Raw genomic sequence first — 13,062 nt, forward strand, 5'->3', positions numbered from 1 at the left:
TAGTTCATTGAGGCTAGTTCATTGAGGCTAGTTCATTGAGGCTAGTTCATTGAGGCTAGTTCATTGAGGCTAGTTCATTGAGGCTAGTTCATTGAGGCTAGTTCATTGAGGCTAGTTCATTGAGGCTAGTTCATTGAGGCTCGCACATTCAGGCTAGTTCATTGAGGCGGTTACCCATGGTTGCTATATATCACTTCATTGAGGTTAGACTGGCTTATCTCATCCAATGAATTGTAAAATTGACTAACGTACAGCTATTATCTTCTCTCCCATGATCATTATCATGGTCGCAGCGTGCTTTACCCTCTGGATGTCAATTCTACTAGGTACCGTGGCGTACCAGTACAAGTACCGCAAAAAGAAACCCCTTGATGACGAGCTCCCGAGCTTGACAGAAATCCGCAGCAAGCAGGATCAATGGCGACTCTTTACTGACACCGACCCGCGCAAGTACATTGATCCGCATGATCTCCAGGAACTCGAAGATCGCGTGGATGAGATCCGACTCAGACGACAAATGGAGGCGGAAGCAGCCGTAGACCGTGAGATCACTTCAGCAGTGGAGGCGGTAGCCGACTCAAGGGCTGAGCGCGAGGGACTCATTGACCTCGAGGCCATCCCCAATCCACCACCTCCTGAAGAAACTGAGTCAGACGGTAATGAAGAGCCCCTCAGCTCCTCACTTCAGTCTTCTCAAGATGACCTGGGCAAGCACCGGATCGAGGAGTCGTTTATCTGATTCGGTTACAGTGTTTAGTCCCGCATTAGGGCCCTAACCTGCCTCCTCTATTTTCTGCTATCACTTAAACCTAGATTCTACCGGTTAATAACACAACCCCCTAAAAGTGTATCACCACTGCTCATTTTCGAGTAATATGCGTTTATAAGCGAGTAAAATCTCGCTGGATACAGAGTGGCTGTTCACAGGCGTGCATGAGATATAAATATTATGCGCCGGTTAGCCGCAGCGCAGACTTCTTCCCCGATGATAGAGCATGGTAGACCCGCCAAACTAGCCAATGGAGGGTCCAAAGCCGCCAATGAAGTAACCAAACCCACTTGCAAAGGAACCACGAAGCAGGGTAACCGCTGTAAGATAGTTGTGGCTCCAGGGACGAAATACTGCCACTGGCACGATCCGGCCAAACCTCCAAAGAAGGGCCCTCCTACGAAAGATCCAAAGAAGAAGGAACTAAAGAGGGACTCTACGGAAATCCAGATTCTTCAAGATGAAATGGAGCGGCTCTCCATGGCCACTTCTGCCCGCACCAAGTCCTCCCCTGGCTTCATCTATATGTATGCGTTCGACTCGACCCAAGCGAAAGTGCACATATTTAACCACGCGAATCACAAATACACAATCCTGAATAAAGTGGAGCACTACGACAGCGCTACGGGGGCCATGAAGCAGACGGGGCTGTTCAACCTCCTGAAACAAAAGCTCTCCTCGCGGTCGACTCCCCACGACCCAGTTGGAATGCCGAGTCCGCACTCAATGATCCTCATTAAGATTGGATTCACCCGCAAGACCCCTTCCAAGCGGTTACAGGAATGGCGACGAAAGTGCTCTCACCCAATTGCGTTGCTATCACCACCTCCGCGGACTCCTGCGTTTTCTTCATTCTCAGCCAAGGAGCTGGGATGGTACACAGGGGACCCGGTGCAAGTGGAGCGGGCAATTCTCTCCGAACTACGAGGATTGTTTGGGTTCGGCTACGTTGAGTGCAATGGCTGCGTTGAACGAGGTAAGCAAAACTCGCTGTTTAAGAACGACCCGAAGCCAAATCGCCACATTGAGTGGTTCTTCCTGCCCAAATCCAAGCTTCCCTTAGTTTTCGATACAATCCATTACTGGGTCTCGCTCTATCCTGATATATACAAATAGCTACACTCTGCCTAATTGAGGGGATCAATCCCCCAACCCCCCTCTGGGGCTCCGCTACGTGGAGGGCTAGCTGACAACGGGAGCCCCCATTACGGGAGCTCGAGGGCTGGCCCTCGAATACACTCCAGTGCTAGTATACTTGGGGGGACCAGTCCCCCCAAACCCCCCTGGAGCTCCGCTGCGCGGAGGATTGGTCGACGGGGGTTTGGGGGCCAGGGGCTGGCCCCCAACTACGGGAGCTCGAGGGCTGGCCCTCGAATACGAGTTGAGAAAAGGGAGTGATGGATTTAAAGTACTAATGAGTTTAAGCAGCAGCGGCAACTGGGGAGGCAAAGGTGATCTCCTTCTTGGCGGGGGCGTCCAAACGGGCGGCGGGCTCAAAGGCGAGCTGCTCTGGAGACCAGATCGGCTTGACCTTCTCGGCCACAGCGTCGCCCACGCCACAAAGACCGCCCTGGGCGGCCCAGTCGTCAACACGGTTCAAGCCCAACTCAGTGAAGGTCTCGTCGAGAGCGGCAACAAGCTCGTCGCTGAGCGCCTTGTTGTGGCCTGGAGTAGGGGTGATTCGCAGTCGCTCGTGGCCAATTGGCACAGTTGGGTAGTTGATAGCCTGAACGTAGATGTTGTACTTGGTGAGAAGAATGTCGCTGGCAGCCTTGGCTAGTTCAGCGTCGCCAACGAGAACAGGAACAATGTGGGACGGGTTTGGAACAACTGGGATGCCTCGCTTAGCCAACTCTCGCTTAACGTACTGGGTGTTGGTCTGCTGGGCCACTCGTCGCTGGTTAGTGCTGGCGAGCACCTCAATGGCAGTCTGGGCACCCTTCATGACGGCAGGAGGCAGGGAAGTGGTGAAAATGAAACCAGGAGCATAGGATCGGATCCAGTCAATGAACTGAGCAGAACCGGCGACATAGCCACCGACACAGCCATAGGCCTTACCAAGAGTAGCAGTAATGATATCAACACGGTCGAGAACAGTTGGCTTTTCGGACTTCAGGCCCTTGGCATAGTGGTCGAAGTCCAAGTGCTCAGCAACACCAGCACCATGGGGACCGTACATACCAACAGCGTGGACTTCATCAAGGAAAGTCAGGGCACCATACTTCTCAGCCAAGTCGCAAATCTTCTCAATTGGACCAATCGAACCACACATGGAATAAACAGACTCAAACGCAATTACCTTGGGGGTCTCAAGCGGGAACTGCTTGAGCTTGTTCTCGAGATCAACCACGTCATTGTGCTTGAAGATGACCTTTCGGGCCCCGGAGTGTCGGATACCCTGGATCATCGAGGCGTGGTTCGACTCATCGCTGAAGTAAACGAGACCCGGCAATCGCTGGCCAAGAAGCGTCAGAGTCGCATCATTGGCCACATAGCACGACGAAAAGACAAGAGCAGCGTCCTTCTTGTGAAGCTTGGCGCAAGCAGCCTCAAGCTCCACAGCGTGCTTGTTATGACCAGCGATGTTTCGCGTGCCACCAGCACCAGCTCCGTACTTATCGAGCGTCTGGTGCATCGACTCAAGCACCTGGGCGTTGGAGCCCATGCCCAAATAGTCGTTGGCGCACCACACCGTCACCTTGTCCTTCTCCACCTGACGATGGGCCTTGGGGAAGTCCTTGGCAAGCCGGTTGATGTTGTTGAAGTACCGGTACGACTTGTCCTTGCGCTTGCGGTCCAATTCCTGCTGGTACATCGTCTCGTATCGGAATGGTCCCAGAGCCGCACGCGGTGCGGCGACCTCAGCCGCAGCCTCCGCCTTGTTAGGCACCACCGCCTCAATGGGCTTGGGGGTTGCGGCGCGCGGAATCGGCGGGGGCGTCGCAGACTTGCGGTGCTCAACGTTGAAGTTGTCCTGCACCGGCTTGGAAGGCGTAGAGTAGTGTCGTACGCCCTTCATGTCCTTCATAGCCTGCGCCATAACGGGACACTGGGTAGCCATCGACTTGAGCGATGAAGTCGAGGCCAGCGATCGTAAAGTCGCAGTGCTCGCAGAGTGCACAAACGGGCACATGTTCTTAGCCTGCCTCACTACGTGTTCCATTCTCGAAGATTGGACAAAAAAACTCGATATTTCGTGGAGTAAAGACCCTTTTTTCGGATATCCCCCCTGTTATATGGTGGTGTGTAGGTGACAAATTTTTGATTTCCTCGGCGCCTTGTAGCCGCCCGCATTAGGCAATTGGACCCTCCCGGCACCCTCCTAATGCCGACGAAGCTGACAATGCGCGGCTTGTGATTGGCCTTCCCGCGCGTGCGCAGGCTCTACCGCCCTTCGTTCCAGCCCCGGACATATCGCAGGCGATCTGGCAATCACTCATGGACAATCACTCAGCGGGGTACTCCGTTATTTCCGAAGACCATTGCTAGTTCTTTGTGAAGTAAAGTGTGTAAATTAGCTCAGGGCGTCCTGAGAATATCACTGGTTTCATGTAGCCTATCCTTCACCTCTTCATGTATTGGGAGTACGAAGTGAACGATGCATCAAAAAGCGCCTAAACGAATTGAACGACCAAATGCACTAAAAACCGCGTAAGCGGTGCCCAGGGGTCCCCACAATGAGCACTTTATCGCGTCAATTGACTTGGGGGCCAGCCTCCAACCCCCCGTAGCTCCGCTTCGCGGGGATGGCTATCAGAGGCAGATATTATTAGTCTCTTAATGTATTCGAGGGCCAGCCCTCGAGCTCCCGTAGCTGGGGGCCAGCCCCCAGACCCCGCGGAACAGTAACAATGTAACAAATCCTTTCGTTACACCCGTTACAAACTCCCAACCTGTGTAACAATGCCTTGTTACATCTCCGCGAAGCGGAGCCCCAGGGGGGTTTGGGGAGACTGGTCCCCCCAATTACTACTGGGGGGAGTGAGTTATTCCATTGACTTGAGGGCCAGCCCCCAAACCCCCGTAGCACCGCTTCGCGGAGATCGATTTGATAGCGATAATCAATTCCGCTTATTAGGGAGAGGAAGAAGGTATAACTTTATAGAATACAATTAATAATTTAAATATCGCTTATAGTAGAAATATGTAATATACCAAACCCACTTGTATTTAAGTGTTCATGTAAGTAGATGGATCGACGCCCTCCTCTGGGAATGGGGAGATGTTGACCTCGAATCGCTCCTGGATGGAGTCGAGCACCTTCTGGTCGTCCTCGGTGCTGACAAACGAGACGGCAAGACCCTTGGTACCGAATCGGCCAGCTCGACCCACTCGGTGGAGGTACTGGTCGGCCTCGGGAGGCAAGTCGTAGTTGATGGCAAGGTTGATTCGCTCGATATCAATACCTCGACCAAACACGTCGGTGGAGACACAGATTCGCTTGTTGAACTCCTTGAACGACTTGTATCGCGCAATTCGCTCCTCCTGGGGGATACCCGAGTGCACGGCAATACTGGGGAAGTTGCACTCGTTGAGAAGCCGCGACAGCTCGTTGGCTCGGTTAGTAGACTTGACGAAGATGATGACCTGGTTGAACTCAAGGTTGTCCAGCAAGTCGTTGAGCTTTCGGTTCTTCTCCGACTCCTCGAGCTTCACGTAGTACTGCTGCAGACCGTGCAGAGTCAGCTTGGCCTCGTCGTCAACGTACAGCTCGAGCGGGTTCTGCATGAACTTCTTGCAAATAGGTCGGATTTCCTTGCTCATTGTGGCCGAGAACATCATGACCTGCTTCTGGTGCGGCGTAGCTCGGAAAATCTCCTGCACGTCTCGTCGCATATCGACCTGCTCCAGAACCTTGTCGCACTCGTCAATGACGAAGAACTTGACATTGTTGAGTCGCAGGTACTTATCTCGCACCAGCGCGTAAAGTCGGCCGGGGGTGGCCACGACAATGTGCGGAGAGGTATCCTTGTTCTTGATCTTCTCAATGTCCTTTTGGATTGGAGTACCGCCGTAGAACACTTCGGTTCGTACGTCGGGAAGGTACTTGGAGAATCGCACGTACTCGTTTCGGATCTGGTACGCCAGCTCTCGCGTGTGGCACAGCACAACGACACTAACCTCGCCCGGAACCGGGTCAATCTGCTGCAGAGTCGTCAGAACGAACACGGCAGTCTTACCGAGACCAGACTTGGCCTGGCAGAGAACATCCGTGCCGAGAACGGCCTGTGGGATACAGCCTTGCTGAACTGGATAAATTTTACAATGTTAGTCGTTTTTTTTTTTCTTTCGTCGGCTCAACCCAGCATTACAATCCACTCCACTTTCTAAGTTGGTTAAACACGAAGTCAACCACTTACTAAGTTGGTCAAAACACAAAGTCAACCACTTTCTATGTTGGTTAAAACACAAAAGTTAACCACTTTTTTTAAGCTGGTCAAAACACAAAGTCATTTTTTCCTTCTTCTCGCTAGTCAAAGCGAGATACGCGTAATGCAACCCATTAAGTATGCGTATCCATCTGCGATTAATTAATCACAAAGGATCAAAATTGCCAAAATTTCATCAAAAATGACAATGATTGACAATCCAAACGGACCTTCAATAACACACAATTAAATGTGTATTTCCAAACGCGTCGAGAATTAAACCACACAATCAACAAATCGTGTAATTGGATAACGCGCCTTTCATTCCTCAATTCTCAAATGACTTTTCCGTTTTTGTGATTCTCAAATGACTTTTCCCGTGTTTGGTGGGTGACGATAATGCTAGGAATAAGCCGGCGGACATGGGGGAAATGGTAAACTAACCCTCTGATGGATGCTCGAAACCGCAGTCGGTAATCGCACGAGTGAGCTCCGGCTTCAACATAAAGTCCTTGAAACCACTGCCATGGATACCCACGTAGGAGCCCTTCTTCTCGCCGTTCTCCTGCTTAAGTACAGGGGCCTCGTCGGCTTCCACCTCGACAGTGCCGTTGGCGCCAGCGTCGACAGTTGGCGCCACTTCCTCGCTGTCGGAGTAGTCGAGGAGTTCTTCTTCACCTTCGTGCGACATTTCTTACTTCTCTTTTCAGCTTTCGAAAATATAAAACTAAGCTAAAAGACCGGGTTTCCCTGTACCTTTTATACGATCGAAGCGTGTCGAGAACAAAAGTGAAAAAAGAAGGAAGTGGAATTTTGGGGTTGGGATACACCCGCCGCGCGCGCGGGGTGGCGAAGCCGCACCACACCATTCCACCACATTCCACACAGTGCGGCTCATCCAGCCATGCGGCTCATCTCTCCGCTCACTAGCGTAGACTTCGATTGACTTGGGCATCTAAAAGACCTCCGCGTAGCGTAGCTACAGGGGGGTTTGGGGGGACTGGTCCCCCCAATTACACCAGCTCCTCCCTCTTCGTGGTATTGGGTTTGGGGGTAAGTTCATAGCATCAATTGAATCCTCTATGGAGAGTTACTAATACAAATTTACTGTCTATCCTGGGCTCGTAGTTCTTGTAGTCGTTGGACCGCCTTGGGGTGTTTCTGTGCAGCGGCCTTGTAGTACCACCGCCTGGCCTCGTCACTGTTGGGTCGCACGCCAATGCCCACCTCCGTAAAGTACCCTAGTGCGTACTCTGCTTTGGCAAGGCCCTTCTCGGCTGCCTTTCGTGCCCATAGGTACGCCTCAGTATCGCTCTGGGCAAGGATACCCTCCGATCCAGTAAGATACCACCCACTCAGAGCGAGCTCGCTCTCGGGCTCGCCCTTCTCAGCAGCTCGGCTATACCATGCAATGGACCGCTTCGGGTCAATGCTGCACCCAAGCGTACCATACTCGTAGGAGCATCCAAGCCGGAACTGAGAAGGAGGGTAGCCCAGTTTAGCGGCACGAAGGAACAGGTCAAACGCCTTTTTCTCGTCACGATTGATCACGGCAGCAGTACCCAGATTGTTAACCGCGCTCATATCAAGATTGTCAACGCGTTCGTAGAGAAGACCGAGTTCGTGAATGGCATGTGGGTTCTCGCCATCGGCCTTCTCGGCTGCCCGCTCGAGCCAAGTAACCGCCTCGGCAAAGCTCTTGGGCTGTCCCAACAGGCCATTGAGCGAGATCATGCCTAGCTTGTACATAGCCGCGACGTTGCCCATCTGGGAGGCGCGCTTGTACCACGAAAGCGCCTTGTTGATGTCTCGTTTCGTGCCAGCGCCAATCTCGTTGCACACAGCGACTCGGTAGGCAGCCTCGGCCTGGTCCAGTTTCGCCGCTTTGTTGTACAGCTCATAGGCCTTGTCGTAGTCGACTTCGAGCCCGAGTCCTCCGGAACTGTAGCTAGCAGCGAGAAAGAACATGGCGTCGGGATACTGCCCACTAACAAGCTTCTTGGTGATTTTATACGCCTGTGTATTCCATGCTTCGCGATTCTTCTTCTCCGTCTTCGAGTCTACGTATCCGCTTTTCGCGGGTGTGTTCGGGTCTGCGTAGGCAATTGCCAGGCTCTGGCTGGCCTCAACTAGCGCTTTGGCAAGCTCAAGCTGGACTCTCGGATCGTGCGACAGGTTCCGGGCTTGGTTCCGCAGTTGCTGGAAGCTCTCCACCGTAAGCTGCTTGGGCTTCTCCGCTGCACCCTCGCTTTGAGCCTCACTATTGGAGGAGGTATACTGTCGTCGAGGCGGGGGTTTCGCGTCAATCGGTGAGATATTCTTAGGCTCAGAGGGTTGCTGCTGCTGCTGCTGCTGCTGCTGTCGTGGTGGCTGATAGTACTTCTGCTGAGGTGGCGGCGGGTAATACTGTTGGTTACCATTGCCATTGCCATTGCCATAGTCCTCGCTGTGCTGTCGTGGCTGGGACTGTGGCTCTTGTGGTTGCTGAGGAGGCGGAGGTGAGTACGGCGGCTGGCTGTGGTTTGACTGTTGTGACCGCGATTTCGCCTGGTACTGATAACCGTATCCCTGGCCCTGCTGGGGCGGCTGCTGTGGCTTCTGTCGATAGCTCTCCTGTTCCGTCTCGTCCATATACATATCCAGCACGTCGTCATCGTCATCTACAGGGGAAACCGGGTTACTATTGTCACGTCGATACTCCTGAGCCATTGGCGCGTTTTTGCCCACTTTTGTGGCTGGAGGAATCCTGTTAATTGACATTGAGCTCATTTCGCCGTTTGAATGGACTGGAGAAGGCAGGTGGGAATCATTGGTCACGGCAGTGGCACTGTAATTGTCATTGTATTGCATAGCCGGCTCCGTGTATTGCAAAGCTGGCTCCGTCTGTCGCCTCACAGGCATCGGGTTACGGCCCATTGGATCAGTATTCTGCCGCTGAATAGGGTTAGGCGGCTGTTGGTATTGCTGTTGCTGCCGGGGCGGTTGCTGTTGCTGTCTTTGAGCTGCATAGGGCGGTATTGGCGGACCCTGGCGGTCTTCCATGGACATCTTACTCATCTGAGTCGAGATATCAGGCTGGGACCGCGACGCATAGTACTGGGGAGACGGATGCTGGTTATTGTTAGGCTGAGATGGGCGTCGCTGAGTTCTTAGCGGAGGCTGTTGCTGCTGGTAATAATCCCCTGGAGGCGGTCCCTGGGCCATTTGAGGCGGTGGATACCCTCCTCTACCCTGCGGAGGACCGTTCTGAGGTGGTCGCCCCATTGGAGGCCTACCACGCGGCGCATTGGGGTCCCGAGGACCGTAATTCTGGGCAGACGGCGCATTGGGGTCTCGAGGAGCGTAATTCTGGGGAGGCGGCTGTTGATGGGGGTTCATCGGTCTTCGAGGCATCCCCATACCCTGGCCCATTGGTTGGCCCCCCATAGGCTGACCCATTGGCTGATTCATCATCATTGGAGGTTGGTTCATTTGAGGTGGAGGTCTCTGGTGCTGCTGAGGAGCCATCCGGTTATTATAGTCCATGTTTCCTCGTGGCGCAGGAGGCGCCTGGTATCCGTAACCAGACATCTAATTGCAAGCTCAAAGTTGAACGCTCTATGGAGAGATGTGTAGCTTGAAATGAGCAGTGTATCAATCTTCAACGTTATACCGGATTAGCTTTACCCCCAGGTCCGAACTGCAAATCCGCGAGCCACACCTGAATTATTGGATCCCCCCAAAAAATAAGGAGATCAAAACAGGATTAATGGAAGTGTAGAAGAAGGGTGAATTAAGAAGTTTGAAGGCTTGTAACAGAAAAAAACACGCACACTAAGATCCCCAAGTTAAAGGTGCCGTTTTCAAGTTGGTCTATGTACGGGAGTATACGATATTCACCCGCCTTGCCCACGCGGTCTGTATCGCGTAACTCGAATCGAAAGAAAACCCGTCGTGCGTGTCTTGTCCAGTCTATTTCAAGGGGGCAGAGTCTGGAGCTATTCGTGCGGTTAAGGTGGGTGGTGGGTTTTCGATTTGTGTGGCTCTTCCCGCGGTACCGCATCTACGCAGGTTTCACAGACTCCACCGGACCGGGGCACCCCCCTGGTATTTTTCCTTTCGCGGAAGGTCATCCACGTACTTGGAGTGTTCATTCCGAAACGTTTCCAACCATTGCGATGCATTGTAGAGTAGCTGTCAGTAGTAATATAACTTGGTGGTTCGTCGACTACTGTGGTGAAATTGAAGGGTAACATGCGCATCCCACGTGTGAATCGAGCGTCCGTATGCATGGGTGCAGTTTGGACAGTTGCAGGAAAATGAAACGGCACCGGCTTCGGCTTCGTCTTTAGATGCGCCGTGATACAAGAGTCTGTGTAGTGATACAAGACTACGTACGTGTAGTTAGATTGTTTGGGTAGTAGAAAGTTGCGATTTTATCTTATGAACCGATGATGGTCGTGTACCGGAAATTCGTTACAGCGTTTGTTACGTGTGGGGTGGCTGTCACGAACCTTACAGGAATTGTAACTAATTTGTTCCCATTTTGCAAAACTGTAACTAATTTGCTCCCCGCTGAGGCAGACCGTTAGCTGGGGGGACCAGTCCCCCCAAACACTCCTGGGGCTCCGCTGCGCGGAGTATCACTTGTGAACAGTAGAAGAGGGGGGGGGGTTGGGGGGTGCAACCCCCCTACTAACGGGGTCTGCGGCAGCGCCCCAGTGTGCGTAGGGCCTTGGGGGAGAACTGTAACGAATTCACAGAGTTCAACTGGAACAAACTCAATCTCACCTGGATGGCCTGACATTGTAGCAAAGGTACATAAAACAGCTTGAAATACAATTTAAACAACTTGAAATACAATGAATAGTGATTAGTTAAATTAAGTCTATGCGTGAGTAGTAGTGGTTTATTCTCGCGAGACGTCTCGGCCAAACATCTTGACCTTGAGCCAGTCCATGACGACCAAAAGCTTGTTTCGCATGGAGAAGCACATGGAGACGTAGGCGGATCGCCAGAACAAGAAGGTGAGAGAACCGCCAGTAGCGAAGTTGCCCTCACCCCAGAAGGCAACGTCGGCAACAGCTCGCTCAGAGCCAATGTAGGCCAGGGAACCCTGGTGAGAGTACTCGAATGGCAGCAGCGACTTGGCTCGTCGCAGTCGTCGGGCCTTGGACTCAATGTCGGTAGCAACAGCCTGTCGGTTGTCTGGCTCGGTGTCAAGAGTAGCCTTGAGAGCCTTAACCTCCATCTCGAGCTCATCGGCCTTGGCAAGCTGGTTGAACAGACCACCGAGGTAGTAACCTTGCTGGGAAGCGACCTGAGCAGTTGGAGCGTACTTGGTGGCAGTGCAGTCACCCACAGCCCAGACACCCTCGGTGCCCTCGACAACGAGGTACTCGTTGACCAGCAGGCCTCGTCGCGAGTTCTGCTGGGCTGGGATCTTGGACATGAGGTCTCGAGTAACTGGTCGCACGGCGTTACCGGTGGCCCACACAAGAAGACCGTATGGCATCTCGACAATCTCCTTGGTGCCGTCGGCCTTGGTGGCCTCGGCGAAGATGGTGTCCTTGGTAACCTTCTTGACCATGGTCTTGGTGAGAATGCTGATCTTCTCGGCCTTCATGGTTCGCTCAGTGTAGTCAATAAGCTGCTTGGAGAAAGATGGCAAAACGTTGGGCAGAGCTTCGACAAGGGTAACCTTGAAGTCCTTGGCAATATCGGGGATCCACTTCTTGAGGTCATCCTCGAAGAAGTCCTGCAGCTCGGCAGCAAACTCAACACCGGTTGGGCCACCACCGACGACAACAGTGTGGAGCAGTCGCTTTCGGTCCTCGTCCTCCAAGTTCTTGAAGGAAGCAGCCTCAATGCAGTCCATAACCTTTCGTCGAATCTTCTGGGCATCTGGGATCTCCTTGAGGAAGCACGCGTTCTCCTGGACACCGGGGATACCGAAAGTCGAGTTCTGGGCGCCGACACCGACAACCAGGTAGTCGAACTTGATCTGCTTCTCGTCAACAGGGGCAGATTCATCGTCAGACAGGTCGGTGGCCTCTCGGATGGTTACAACTCGGTTCTCATAGTCAATGTTGGTGGCATGGGCTTCGTAGTAGGTGGCATTGGCCTTCTTGCTTCGGATAATGCCTCGAATAGGCTCCATAATCGATCGGTGCTCAATGGTACCAGTGGTGCAGGAAGGCAGAAGCGGGGTGAACAGGAAGAAGTTTCGTGGCGAAACGACGATAACGTTGTAGTTGGAGGTGTCAATCTTCTTGAGCAGAGAGACACTACCCCAACCGCTACCAAGAATAACCAAAGTCTTCTTGGATGGGTCCTGGGGCAGCTGGTTCTCTACGGGGTGTCGAGTCTGGTAAATGGAGTAACTGGTGTAAGCGACACCGGCGAGAGCGGACAAGTAGGTGACTCGCCACGCGACCTTGAGGTATCGCAGGGTTCGCGACGAGGACCAGTCGCCCTCCTTCTTGGACCCTTCTTCACTGCCCTTGAACTTGGGCTGTTCTGGCTGCTGAGGAGTCTTAGGTGGGATCGGAGCCATCGGAGGCTTAGGGGCGGTCGCCTTGGTCGAATTGAACCGCGCCAAGGCCTGTCGAGCCATAATTGGCTGGCGACTGGCCATTAGTCGGCTAGACAGACGAATACTCGGTCTAGCAATCATTTCTCCAGTAAAGGATATTCCTTTCTGAATTACAAATCTGGCTTAACGGGAAAAAAGGCTATTCCAAAAAAAAAACTAGAAAAGTCTCGCTTAAATCACAATCGTAAAAGTCTAGAAGTACGTGGTAGGTTGCAATGCAGTTGAACCCGTCTAATGACTGAGAAAGAGGTACCGGGTGGTTCCTACTTCTTTTTTGGTGGGTTTTCTATTGCGCTTGCGCAAGGGCAGTGTGAAATTTCAGTCACCGACTAAATCTGATAAAATCGCCA

The 13,062-nt window shown here is 52.7% G+C and overlaps 6 protein-coding genes across 6 annotated transcripts; 2 read left to right on the top strand and 4 right to left on the bottom strand.

Moving 5' to 3' along the window:
* Nucleotides 1–176: 176 nt before the first annotated feature.
* TRVA0_001S08350 (uncharacterized protein) lies at nt 177–739 on the top strand (the record flags this gene model as incomplete). Its single annotated transcript, XM_076682029.1, has 2 exons — nt 177–193; nt 253–739. 2 exons carry the CDS (start codon nt 177–179, stop codon nt 737–739), a joined length of 504 nt encoding a protein of 167 aa, XP_076543986.1.
* A 246-nt stretch (nt 740–985) lies between these two features.
* On the top strand, nt 986–1,885 carry TRVA0_001S08372 (uncharacterized protein; the record flags this gene model as incomplete). Its single annotated transcript, XM_076682030.1, has 1 exon — nt 986–1,885. The coding sequence occupies one exon, from the start codon at nt 986–988 to the stop codon at nt 1,883–1,885; it is 900 nt and encodes a 299-aa protein (XP_076543987.1).
* A 304-nt stretch (nt 1,886–2,189) lies between these two features.
* HEM1 (5-aminolevulinate synthase) lies at nt 2,190–3,830 on the bottom strand (the record flags this gene model as incomplete). Its single annotated transcript, XM_076682031.1, has 1 exon — nt 2,190–3,830. The coding sequence occupies one exon, from the start codon at nt 3,828–3,830 to the stop codon at nt 2,190–2,192; it is 1,641 nt and encodes a 546-aa protein (XP_076543988.1).
* A 1,109-nt stretch (nt 3,831–4,939) lies between these two features.
* On the bottom strand, nt 4,940–6,829 carry SUB2 (ATP-dependent RNA helicase SUB2; the record flags this gene model as incomplete). The annotated part of the gene is made up of 2 exons (XM_076682032.1): nt 4,940–6,018; nt 6,583–6,829. 2 exons carry the CDS (start codon nt 6,827–6,829, stop codon nt 4,940–4,942), a joined length of 1,326 nt encoding a protein of 441 aa, XP_076543989.1.
* Nucleotides 6,830–7,242: 413 nt separating this feature from the next.
* On the bottom strand, nt 7,243–9,549 carry TRVA0_001S08438 (uncharacterized protein; the record flags this gene model as incomplete). Its single annotated transcript, XM_076682033.1, has 1 exon — nt 7,243–9,549. One exon carries the CDS (start codon nt 9,547–9,549, stop codon nt 7,243–7,245), a length of 2,307 nt encoding a protein of 768 aa, XP_076543990.1.
* Nucleotides 9,550–11,026: 1,477 nt separating this feature from the next.
* On the bottom strand, nt 11,027–12,733 carry NDH2 (external alternative NADH-ubiquinone oxidoreductase, mitochondrial; the record flags this gene model as incomplete). Its single annotated transcript, XM_076682034.1, has 1 exon — nt 11,027–12,733. One exon carries the CDS (start codon nt 12,731–12,733, stop codon nt 11,027–11,029), a length of 1,707 nt encoding a protein of 568 aa, XP_076543991.1.
* Between the last annotated feature and the right edge of the window lie 329 nt (nt 12,734–13,062).

The sequence above is a fragment of the Trichomonascus vanleenenianus genome (genome assembly GCF_965637985.1).
Source record: "Trichomonascus vanleenenianus strain CLIB 3782 genome assembly, contig: TRVA0_001S, whole genome shotgun sequence".
In the NCBI taxonomy this organism is placed as follows: Eukaryota; Fungi; Ascomycota; class Dipodascomycetes; order Dipodascales; family Trichomonascaceae; genus Blastobotrys; species Blastobotrys vanleenenianus.